The sequence below is a fragment of the Mobula hypostoma genome, chromosome X1, assembly GCF_963921235.1.
Source record: "Mobula hypostoma chromosome X1, sMobHyp1.1, whole genome shotgun sequence".
Classification (NCBI taxonomy): Eukaryota; Metazoa; Chordata; class Chondrichthyes; order Myliobatiformes; family Myliobatidae; genus Mobula; species Mobula hypostoma.
This window is the reverse complement of record NC_086128.1, coordinates 9,599,943-9,612,675: the sequence shown is the minus strand read 5'-3', so window position 1 is coordinate 9,612,675 and position 12,733 is coordinate 9,599,943. Positions and strand designations below refer to the sequence as shown.

Here is a 12,733-nt window from a genome sequence, read left to right as displayed (position 1 = left end):
CTGCCCCGAACATCTATCACAGAAAGGATTAATATGCGAGTAAAAACGCGCTAACTTATCTTTGGACATATGTGCTCTATGAACCACTTTAAATTGAATTAGGGAATGTTTAGCACAAATAGAGGAAGTATTAACTAATTGTAAAATCTGCCCCCAATCATCCACAGAAATGGTAAGCCCCAATTCCTGTTCCCAATCTACCCTAATCTTATCAAATGGAGCTTTCCTAAGTTTCATAATAATATTATAAATCATAGCCGATGCACCTTTCTGACATGGATTAAGGTTAATTATCGAATCTAAAATATATATAGGAGGAAGCATTGGAAAGGAAGTAAGTATAGTACTTAGGAAATTTCTAACTTGTAAATATCTAAAAAAATGTATTCTTGATAAGTTATGTTTATTAGATAATTGTTCAAAAGACATAAGGGAACCATCTAAAAATAAATCCAAAAACCGTAAAATACCCTTAGTCTTCCAAGTTTGAAAAGCGCGATCCGTAAAAGAGGGAGGAAAAAATATGTTACCTAAAATAGGAATCGCTAACCCGAATTGATTAAGATCAAAAAATTTTCTGAATTGAAACCAAATGCGCAAAGCATATTTAACTATCGGGTTAGAGACCTGCTTAAGACGTTTCGAATCAAAAGGAAGAGAGGAACCTAAAATAGAACCAAGTGTATAACCCTGAACAGATTGTAATTCCAATGCTACCCATTTAGGAATAAATAGTATATCCCGGTCAAGTAACCAAAATTTCATATGTCGAATATTAATAGCCCAATAATAAAATCTAAAGTTAGGTAATGCTAAACCTCCATCTCTCTTAGCTTTCTGTAAATGTAATTACAGTGTAAAAGGTGGGACTTCCGGTAGCGCTCATGGAGTGAAGTCGCGTTCTTGACTCGCTCCATTACCTCTGAGTTTTTTCTCTCTATGGTCAGCTATACTTTAATTAACTATTAAGGCATCAATTTTTACAATACTTTGAATTAAACTGAATTCTCTGACAATTGGATGATACTGAGATCGGCTATGTCTAAGAACGGGAAAGACGGCAAGGATGGTAAACCTCCGGTTAAACCGAAAGCTACGGATCTCCCTCCGACTGAATCACCGGTGACTTTGGAAGCTATATCGGAGTTAATTCAGAGGGAAATTTCAACCTCTGTTAGGGAGATGATTCGTACAGAAATTATGGGCTCTGTTAAAGACCTGATTCATATGGAAATCTCAACTAAGTTCCAGAAAATTGCCGACTTAATTGATAAGATGCAAACATGTATTGCGGAACATCAGTCGGCTATATCTGGTCTTCAAAAATCCGCGCAACAAAGTGAGCTTAAGATGGGGAAAGTCGAAGAAACAATTAATGTAATGAAGAAGAAATTTGACTTTTTGACTTTTAAAAACTCTGACTTGGAATCTAGAATGCGACGGCAGAATTTACGAATGATTGGCGTCAGGGAAGCCGTGGAAGCTAACAACCCTATGAAATATTTCTCCCAACTTTTAAAAGATGCATTCCCTACTGTATTTCCTGACCAACCACCGCTACTGGATCGTGTTCACAGAATCCCATCATACTCGTCTAGGTCAGATAGACCTAGGCATGTTATCTTACGTTTTCATTACTTTCAAGACAAGGAGAGACTGTTTCGATTCGCTCGATCTAAAGGTTTCATTGATTTTTCGGATCTTAAGTTCCGATTCGTGGAAGATTTCAGTAAACCAATCTGGGACCAACGGGTCCGTTACAGATCCGTGATGTCGGAATTCTATAAGATGGATTTAAGACCAGCGCTGCTGTACCCTGCACGTCTAAGGATTCGCATGTTAGATGGAGCTCTTCGTTTTTTTGATTCTCCATCGGATGCCCAGAGTTATCTGGATCAACTTTCATCTTCAACATCTTAATTGCCTTTTTTTAATTTTCTCCGTTGATCGGAGGCTGTGAATTGGTTGGTTTTAACTTTTCTGTGCCCTATTTGGGCAGAAAAGTTTACTTTTGATTTCTTAATATGGCTGCTAAACTTTCTTTTTAACTGCGTCATTTCTTTCTTTTCCCAGGGGATTCTGGGTGGTTACTTCCCTTTTGTCATCTTACGTATTTCCTGTGCGGCCTTAAATTTTGTAGTTTTTTTTAAATTTTATTCTGTTTTGCTTTTTATAATCATTTTATGTTAATAATCCTATTTTTTTTGTTGCTGTGTCTATTCATGAGTTTGAGGTTTATTGTGGTTTTTTTTTAATATATACTTTCCGGCTTTTGTTCTGTTCTGTGTGTATTTTAATTGAGCTAACTTTTTTTTACTTATTTTTTTTACTGTTTTACAATTAGCTGATCCTTTTCATATTTATACCTTTTTTTTAGGGAGCGTATACCGGAAGTCATGGGGGTAGTTTTAGCGCTTGCTTCTTTCTGGCGGGTCTGCTTTAGATTTCGCCTTGGGGTCCTGGGGTGGGGGGTGGTGGGAGGGGCTTCACGTTTTAGTTTGTTTCTCTTTGGGCTATATACATTATTGAAGTATTGGTTACGTCCTTTTCCCCGGTATCTTTTGTATGTTCTGTTTCCTCTCCGGGTCTGTGGGTCGCGCCTATTGTCAATCCTCCTTGTTATGGGTTGACTTTAGGATTTATGGAGTCTATTATTTATTTTGTCTCCTGGAATACTAATGGTCTTAATCATCCTATTAAAAGGAAAAAAGTTTTTAAAGTGTTCCGGAGACTTAAAGCACAAATTTTATTTTTACAAGAGACCCATGTACGGAGGGGGGACAGACTACGTTTTTTCAAATTTTGGAAGGGACAACAATTTCATTCGAACTCCAATGCTAAGATTCGAGGCGTCTCTATTTTTATAGACTCCTCAGTTACTTTTATACAACAGGATATTATCTCTGATCCGAATGGTAGATTTTTATTGGTTAGTGGTTTATTATTTAATAAAAAAGTAGTTTTGGTTAATGTTTATGCTCCTAATATGGATTGTCCGGAATTTTATAAATCATTGTTTGATCAGTTTCCGAATTTGAACGAGTTTTCATTGATTTGGGGCGGAGATCTTAATACCTGTTTATCTCCAGCTTTGGACCGTTCGGCTCCTTTACGGACTTTACCTAATAAATCTGCAAATTTGATTAATTTTTTCCTTTCTGATTCTGGGTCGACGGACATTTGGCGTTTTCTGCATCCTCAGGAAAAAGATTTTTCCTTCTTTTTACATGTTCATCATTCCTATTCAAGAATTGATTATTTTTTCATTGATTCTCGTCTCATTCCTTCAGTGATTAAATGTGATTATGATTCTATAACCATTTCGGATCATGCTCCACTTAAGCTTTCTATTAAAATTATGGCCAATATACCAAACAATAGACAATGGCGTTTTAATTCGCTGTTGCTTCAGGACTCGGACTTTGTTAATTTTATGAATGAACAGATTGAGCTTTTTTTTACAATTAACCATACAGAAGATATTTCGGTTAACACTCTTTGGGACACTTTTAAAGCCTATATTCGGGGTCAGATTATTTCGTATTCCGTTGCTTTGAGGAAGAAACAGAAGCAGGAGGAGATGGTAATTGTGGACAAGATTAAAGAAATTGATAAGAAATATGTTATGGCTCCTTCTGAGGAGCTATACAAACAAAGAACTGAACTTCAAATGGAACACAGTTTACTACTCTCGTCCTCGATTGTAAACCAATTAAAGAAAACAAGAAGTGATTTTTATGTTCACAGTGATAAAATTGGCAAGCTGCTGGCTAATCAATTGAAATCTAATTATGTTAAATCTCAAATCAATCAGATTTATAACCAAAATGATCGATTGATATTGGATCATGTGGGGATTAATCAAACCTTTTGTGATTTTTATTCTTCTTTATACCAATCAGAGTCTCCTCGAGATTCTAAATATATGAATGATTTTTTAGATAAGTTAGACTTCCCTCTGATTTCACAGGATATGTCTTCTTTATTAGATACTTCCATTACAATGGATGAGATTAAGAATGTTATTTTTTCTATGAATCTGGGGAAAGCTCCTGGCCCTGATGGGTTTACCGTTGAATTTTATAAATGTTTTGCTTCTTTATTGATTCCTTGGCTCTATAAGGTTTTTGAGGCTTCTTTGAAACTTGGTAAACTTCCGGAATCTTTTAATAGAGCATCAATTTCTTTAATACTAAAGAAGGATAAAGACCCTGCTCAATGTGCATCTTATAGACCAATATCTTTATTAAATGTTGATTCTAAAGTTTTTTCTAAGTTATTAGCAAATAGACTAGAAAAAGTACTTCCTTCTATTATTTCGGAAGACCAAACGGGTTTTATTAAAGGTCGTTACTCTTTTTATAATATTCGTACATTGTTAAATATCGTTTATACTCCCTCACAAAATGTTCCTGAGTGTGTTATTTCTTTAGATGCCGAGAAAGCTTTTGATAGAGTAGAATGGCCTTATTTATTTAAGGTGCTTGAAATGTTTAATTTTAGCTTGAAATTTATATCCTGGATTAAACTGTTATATTACTCCCCTGTAGCCTCGGTTCGTACTAACTCCTTAAACTCACCTTTTTTTCCTCTCTTTCGTGGTACTCGACAAGGCTGTCCTCTTAGTCCCCTATTATTTGATATTGCATTAGAACCTCTTGCAATTGCTATTCGAGAATCTTTAAATATTACTGGGATAACTCGGGGATTAAAGTCCCATAAATTATCACTCTATGCTGATGATTTACTTTTATATATTTCTAATCCTGAGAGATCCATTCCTGCTGTTTTAGAGTTATTAGCACAATTTGGTCTTTTCTCAGGTTATAAATTAAATCTTAGTAAGAGTGAACTTTTTCCGATTAATAAACATCTTCCCTTATATTATAAATTTCCATTTAAATTGATTAATAATTACTTTTCATATCTTGGGATTAAAATTACTTGTAAACATAAAGATTTATTTAAGACTAACTTTTTACCATTAATAGACCATATTACTCAACTTTCATCTAAATGGTTTCCCTTATATTTAACTTTGATTGGTCGTATTAATGCAGTTAAGATGTTTTTTTTGCAACATATATAATTCTTTGACACAAGCCACTGTTGAAAGTGTTCATGAAAAGGAAACCAACAACTGTTTGTGTATTGTAGGGATAGATGGGATTGGTCCACGTAGTTAATGTGGATAAAAATACCTGGGGTGTTGTTTTAGGCAGAAAGCTGAGTTCCTGATCTCCATTCGACAGTACTGCTCACAAAACTCTGCCAGTTCTCATCATAGAAGACCAAGTGGCTCAGACAGACTTGTGGAAAAACTTGTGGTCTCCACTCCTACCCTAGATGAAGATGTAACCATTAGCTGGCCATGGAGTGGTGCAACACTTACTCCAACTATATCTGGATCCTCAAAATCCTGATTATCATCCTGCTCCTCCAGTTCCACAGTCGCCTCCTCCTCGTCATCTTGTACAGTCGTGACTTTTTGCAGGACCTCCTCGGTGGCATCGTCAGTTGTGTCTTCAAACTCTGCAAAGTCATTGTCGTCGTATTCTACAATGTCATCTGTGTCATCAAAGTCATCAAAATTACCAACAGAAAGGCTACAGCCCTGCACGAGGAGGAGAAGAAACAGAAGGTAGAGCCGCATGGTGCTTCAGCCTGCAGATAAATAGAATAAGGAATAAGTGTACAAAAACCGACTCTTCTGATCCACTTCCTCCTTCCTGTAGAAGGTACTCAGACCCTGAAGCCTATCATACCATTCAATTAGACCGTGACTGATCTACACTGTAAACCCACTTACAGGTTCAAAACCAGTTACTTCCTTTCAATCATTGTTATTAAACCCACCAGCAAAACCCTAATTACTACAGTTTAACAACATTATGACCACTCTGATCACTTCTGCACTAAAATGGACTGTTTTTTGTTCTAATTATGTTCTTTCACGTAAAGACGGTTCATTTTGTTGCTTTAATTTGTTTTTCTTGTGAATGTTGTGCATCTGATACCCTGTACCCCTGATGCTGCTGTAAGTAAGTTTTTTATTGCACCCTTGCATATACGTACTGGGGCACATATCATTTCTTTCCCTCCAGTCCTGCTGAAGGGTCTCAGCCTGAAACGTCAACTGTACTTTTTTTTTTGCATAAATGCTGCCTGACCTGCTGAGTTCCTCCAGCATTTTGTGTGTGTTGCTTCAATACACTCATCTTTGACTTCGACTTAGTTCAGTAGCCCTTAACATTCCTACATAATGAAACATCATTCAGAGTTTGGAAATTTTCAAGAACTCACTAACTGAAGGTCACTTAGGAAAGCAAACTTTACACTTCAATGATTCTTTAGTGAAGGGCATTGTGACATTCCTCATCAACAGACTGTCTCTATTTTCAAGATTATTTCCCTTAGTATATCTGCCATTTTCTTATTCCCCATTAATTATAGTTTTTAAGGAGCAACATTTACTCATGCTGCTCACTCCTTTTTTAACGTTTATACTTGCATTGGAGATTTGCCAAGATACTGCCTGGACTGGAGGACTGAGGGATTGAAGTTATGGGGAGAGATTGGATAGATTGGACTTGTTTTGCCTGGAGACAAGGAGGCCAAGGGGCAGCTTGATAGAGGTATATAAAATTATTAGAGGCATTGATAGGATAGAATAGTCAGGATCTTTTCCCCATGGATAGAGGTATGAAAGCACAGAGGGCATAGGTTTAAGGTGAGGTGAAAGAGTTTTAAAGGTGATCTAAGGGGGAAGGCTTTTTGTTTACATAAACAGTGGTGGATATCTGGAACATGCTGCCAGAGGAGATGCTGGAACCAGGTACACAAAGAAACATTCATAGATGGGCACTTTAATAGGCACGACGTCGAAAGATTTAGGCACAATTCATGCACATGAGATGAGTGCAGATGGGTAGAGTCAGCATGGACATGATGGGCTGAAGGGCCTGTTTCAGTGCTGTATGTCTCTATCACTGAATCTTGCACTAGAAACTCTTACTGCATGTTTTTCTACTTCTTGCTAGCTTACTACCAACATAGAATCATGAGCAGGAGCAATTACATATTCCTGGTTAGTGCAGTAAATTTTTTACCCACTTTCTATACTACCTGAGGTGCTTAAGGAGAGCAAATCTACCCCCAAAATTGCTGGCTAACTTTTATCAATGTGTGACAGAGAGCATACTGTCATATGGATTGACAGTGTGGTACTCCAGCTTCAGCAAGACCAATCACAAAGCACTCCAACGGGTGATTAGGATGGCTCAGCACATCACTGGAACTCAACTACAGGACCTAGAGACGATCTGCAACTCTCGATGCCTACAGCGCACTCGTACCCACCCCATCCTGGGCATTGTGTGTTCAGTCTCCTGCCATCTGGTAGGAGATACAGGAACATCTCAGCCAAGACAGTAAGACTGAAAAACAGCTTCTTCCCGAGGGCTCTCGTGCAGCTGAATAATGCCACTCCCTGGCTTGCCAATGGCCCTTGAGTGTTATGGAGCATCAAAGTCACATGTTGCATGTAAATATCTATTCTTTTCTTTCTACCTCCAACATTCAAAGACCTCCAACAATAAAGGCCCACAAGATGACCCTGGAAAGCATGGACCACTCAAGCCACCTCTCAGCAATGGCAGACACCGATGATGATGAAATCCACCATCCCCTTCGGTGTGCCAATACAGTCTGTGGCAGTCTGACGAAAAGTAGATTTAACTTATCAAGGCCTCAAGATGAACACAAAACTCATGGTCTATCAGACAGCAATGATTCCTGCCCACCTCAATGTTCCTGATGCTTGGGTTGCTTACAGCAAGCTTCTCAAAGTAAATGAGAGGTACCAGCAACACTGTCTTTGAAAAACCCTCCAAATCCACTGGCAGGATAAGCAAAACCAGTTTAGTGGCCTTTCCCAGGTGAACAGTCCCAGTGGCAAGTCACGTTTCACCCAGTCAGCTCCACTCGGCAGAGATGTCATGCCCATTGTGCTCATGAAATAGACAATAATAGTTTATGCCAAGGTGCTGGAAAGTGTGAACCACTAAATTCATACATCAGAAGCATGCAAAAACCCAGTATAAACAACAGCATACACCAATTGGGGCAGCATCTATGGCTCCCACACTACCCTTATCCACCACTTTGGAAACTACAGAACTGGAGTGAAAGCAAGTCATTCTGAGCTCCTGGTATAACCAAAGGAGCAAAGTCATTGAATAGCCAAACCTCTCCAGCCAGTTTGTATCCCTCGAGACTGCATTGAACAGCAGTGTTCTGAAAAGAAGTTTCTATGGATACGATAATAATAGAGGGCACTTTGGGCAAAATCTGTGCAACATAATCTTTAACATGATGTATGAAATATAGTCTGCAAACAATTGTAAATGGGCATTCTGAGATACCCATCTGCTTCAATTATACTGGTGCCCACTGGCAACCTGCCCGACTGACTATCGTCCAGTCGCACTTACATCCATTGTGATGAAGTGTTTTGAGAGGTTGGTGATGAAACATATCAACTCCTACCTGAGGAGCGACTTGAATCCATCCTAATTTGCCTACCATCACAATAGGTCAACAGCAGATGCCATTTTTCGGATGGTGATGAATCAGCATTTGGAGGGAGATTGAGCATCTGGCTGAGTGGTATCAGAACAACAACCTCTCACTCAACATCAGCAGGACAAAGAGGCTGATAATTGACTACAGGAGGAGGAAACCGGAGGTCCATGAGCCAGTCCTCATTGGGGATCAGCAACTTTAAGTTCCTTGGTGTTATCATTTCAGAGGATCGGTCCTGGGTCCAGCTCGTAAATGCCATTACAAGAAGGTACAGCAGTGCCTCTGCTTTCTTATAAGCTTGCAAAGATTCAGCATGACATCTAAAACTTAGACAAACTTCTATAGATGAGCAGTGGAGAGTATATTGTCTGGTCGAATCACAGTCTAGTATGGAAACACCAATGTCCTTGAAAGGAAAATCCTACAAAAAGTAGGGGATATGGCTTATTCAATCACAGAAAAAGCTCTCCCCACCATTCAGCATATCTACACGGAGAGTTGTTGCAGGAAAGCAGCATCCATCATCAGGAACCCCCACCACACAGGCCATGGTTTCTTCTCACTGCTGCCATCAGGAAGGTGGTACAGGAGCCTCAGGACCCACACCACTAGATTCAGGTAGTTATTACCCCTCAACCATCAGGCTCAACTTCACTAATCTCAACACTGAACTGATTCCACCACCTAGGGACTCATTCTCATGTTCTCGATGTTTATTGCAAATTTATTTATTATTATTTTGTTTCTTTCTTTTCTTTCTTTGTATTTGTACAGGTAGTTCTCCTTTGCACATTGGTTGTCTTTGTATGCAGTTTTTCATTAATTCTATTGTGCTTCTTTGTATTTACCATGAATGCCTACAAGAAAACAAATCTCAGGGTTGTATATGTGACATATATGTCCTTTTGATAATCAATTTACTTTGAACTTTGCATAATAAGATGCTAAAATCAACAATTCAGTGAAAGGGCTTGTGCAGTGATTTGGGCCAAATTGGAATTGGAGATGGTGTTTAGCCACATTGTCAAACAAAAGGCAGCCTAATTATTGCATTTAGCGTCAACAACTGACTGAACAGAGTTTAAAAGGTCAACAAGGCACAAGGCAGGATCAACGAGAATCTTTGCTTCACTTGCCAATTCACCATTATCTGCTCTTCCCAGTTCACGGCACTCCCCAAAATGCTGGAGGAACTCAGCAAGTCAGGCAGCCTCTATGGAGGGAATAAGCAGTTGATGTTTTGGGCTGCAACCTTTTATCAATCCTGACTTGCTGAGCTCCTCCAGCATTTTGTGTGTGTGTTGCTCTAGATTTCCAGTATCTGCCAAATCTCTTGTGCCTCTCACCATTCTACAACTGGCAGACTCTGAAAGACAGATCAGTCCCTTAGGCCAGTGGTCCCCAACTACCGGGTCGCAAAGCATGTGCTACCAGGCCACGAGGAAACGATACGATTTGGTGATATGAAACGATAATCATTGCCGATTGCGTTGCCTCTGATCTGCGCCAACATTTACGTGCCGGGCAGCACCTAATCAATTAGCTTGTTTATTTCGGCTTTTTTCTTAAAGATGTGTTGTGTGCGTTCCGGTCACCGCTGTACTACTGCATTCTTTGCGGCAATGTATCGGTCCATGGCCTGGAGGTTTGGGATCCATTATGATTGACTTATCACTATATTCATGTGAGGAAAATACACGCTGTGTTTAATATTAAATTTGAAGAGATAAACCTCTTTAGAAATGAAATTGAGTGTATTAGCCACTTATAAGTGACTTATCACCTATATTCCAGTTGTGATTAACACCCCCGAGCCCCCCCCCCCCCAATTGGCCAGTCCACAAGAATATTGTCAATATTAAACCGGTCTGTGGTGCAAAAAAGGTTGAGGACCCCTGCATTAGGCCTCAAGCCTTGCTGCTGGGATACTAATTGAAGTGCTTGCTCTCTTGGATCAGGGCCAATCAACAGCTGCTTCTCAATATGCAACAAGGCACAGGAAAACAACTGTTCCTGAGTCAGCACTAATACTGGTACTTCACGGCAGGGATTCAGTGATTCAATTTCACGACAGAATTAAATGAAGGAGTGTCAAGCCAAATTTATGTGTTTTATCAGTTGTTTCAGTCATAGACAATGAATGCCAAAGATATATTCAGTTGAACTGCTGCTGTCCTCTAAGTGCTACAGCGAGCTCCAAATAACAGCAACATAAAGGAAGTAACATTCAAAATTACAGCACAAAATGTAGATACCATGGGTTTCAAAGTTAATACATGCAATTTTGTCCTATATAACGTGCAAGCCAAGGGCTGGTAGTTAGTGCAGCTGGCAAAGCTCAGGATAAACTTGGGTTCAATAAGAGTGCCAAACAAGCACTTTTAAAAGTCACTGGCTTAATTTGGATTCTCCTCACACCACACACAGTGCATTAAAGTAACTCCAAGCGATATACTAAATGACAAATCAGATGGCCTCAACGTAGTAACAAACACCATATGTTCTCTCAAACCACTTAGAAAGAACACAGCTGTTCGCCTATCTTACTCTTTGCCCTCAAGCAAGCCCAAATCCCTTGATAGGTATCCAAAAATGTTTTGATTTCAGTATTGAATAAACTCCATGGGTGAACACCTGGAGTCACTCGGAATAGATTATTCCAAAGATTGGCAACACTGAAAAGAAAGTTCTCATTAGTCCTTAAAGATAGCACAACCCTTATGCATTCGAGGTGGTACCCCAAAGCCCTAGAAAGCTTGCTGACGGCAGCATTCCAATCCCTTTGTGATGAGGACTTATATAGTACTTGCTTCCACGACTGTCAGCTTTTTAAAAGCATATTTCTCTACAATCCATTTGCAACTTTTTTATCCACTCTTCCCTTTGCACCATGAGTTCTTGCAATTTATTTCCCCAATTTCATCAACGAAGCATGGGACTTTGATTCTAACAGAGGCACAGGCACTGTGATCTTTGTGGCATTCCAGTCAATGCAAACGCAGCTTATTGCATTCTGTCCATTAGCCAGCCCTTGATCGAATCCTACAAATTCCAGTTTTGTGCAACTATAATCATGGGGAAAGCAGCACAAGGCTTTTTGAAAAGACAAACGTAACACACACAAAGCACTAGAGGAACTCAGCCTTTCAGGGAGCATCTATGGAGAGGAATAAAGAGTCAACGTTTTAGGTCGGGTTGCTTTATCAGGACTGGAATGGAAGGGGATAGAAGTTGAAAGCTAACATATTACATTGACCTTCTGTCCAGTTAGTTAAACCTGAAAAGGGATTTTCCAGTGCACTTTTTTTCATAAAACTTGCCCGAGAACAATTTTTCATAGTGTCCACATCATCAATTAGCTTTGAGATATTGGTAGAATGCCCTACCCCACAAGATGAACCTCTGCCACAAACAGCACACTTTTCATCCCAAAGCCCAGATTCTGCTCTAGGCTGCCCTTTAGTCTTATGATATGCTTGGATTGATCTTCGGTGCTGAGACTTTTCCGAGTATCAACTATAAAGCAATGCAACAATGTTACAGCCTCTCAGTGCTCCAGACAGTAGGAATTGACTGGCCCCAAACTCCACACAAAGGGTACAGCATTAAAATACTACTTCACCCCACTGGACACCAAACCCTACTCTCATCTCCCCAATTTGAACTGACAAAGTGTATTCAAGCCAAAATGTTAATTTCTGTTCCTCCCTGTGCACATACTGCCTGACCTGGCATGTTTCCAGCATTTTTAAAAATTACAGAGCTCCTTCAAATGAAATTTTTTGTTTCTTTCTGAAGAAAACAAAGGTGGCTGCTAGAGATGGAGATGTGAGATGATACAAGTATTAAGGAGTATGGAGAAGGAGGAGAGGACAAATAGATTTGATGGGCTGGTAAAGGATATGGAGGGTGGGAAAAGTCAGAATACATAAACCATAAACCAGTGCAGCACAGGAGCTGGCCATTCAGTTCACAATGTTGTGCTGAACCGGCGAAAAAGCAAATCAAAAACACTCAAACACTAATCCCTCCTACCTACACCATGTCCATATCCCTCCATCTTCCTTATATCCATGTGCCTATCCAAACGTCTCTTAAAAGCCTCCAATGTATTTGCCTCTACCACCATAGCAGGTAGCGCATTCCAGGC

General features: G+C 39.5%; 1 protein-coding gene across 1 annotated transcript in view; it reads right to left on the bottom strand.

Annotated features, from left to right (window-relative positions):
• ccdc47 (coiled-coil domain containing 47) overlaps positions 1-12,733 on the bottom strand; it is a 54,743-nt gene that overhangs the window by 36,547 nt on the left and 5,463 nt on the right. The window contains exon 2 of the mRNA XM_063037298.1: positions 5,393-5,664. Within this exon, the coding sequence (XP_062893368.1) occupies positions 5,393-5,653 (261 nt within the window). The 5' untranslated portion in view covers positions 5,654-5,664. The remainder of the gene's footprint in view (positions 1-5,392; positions 5,665-12,733) is intronic.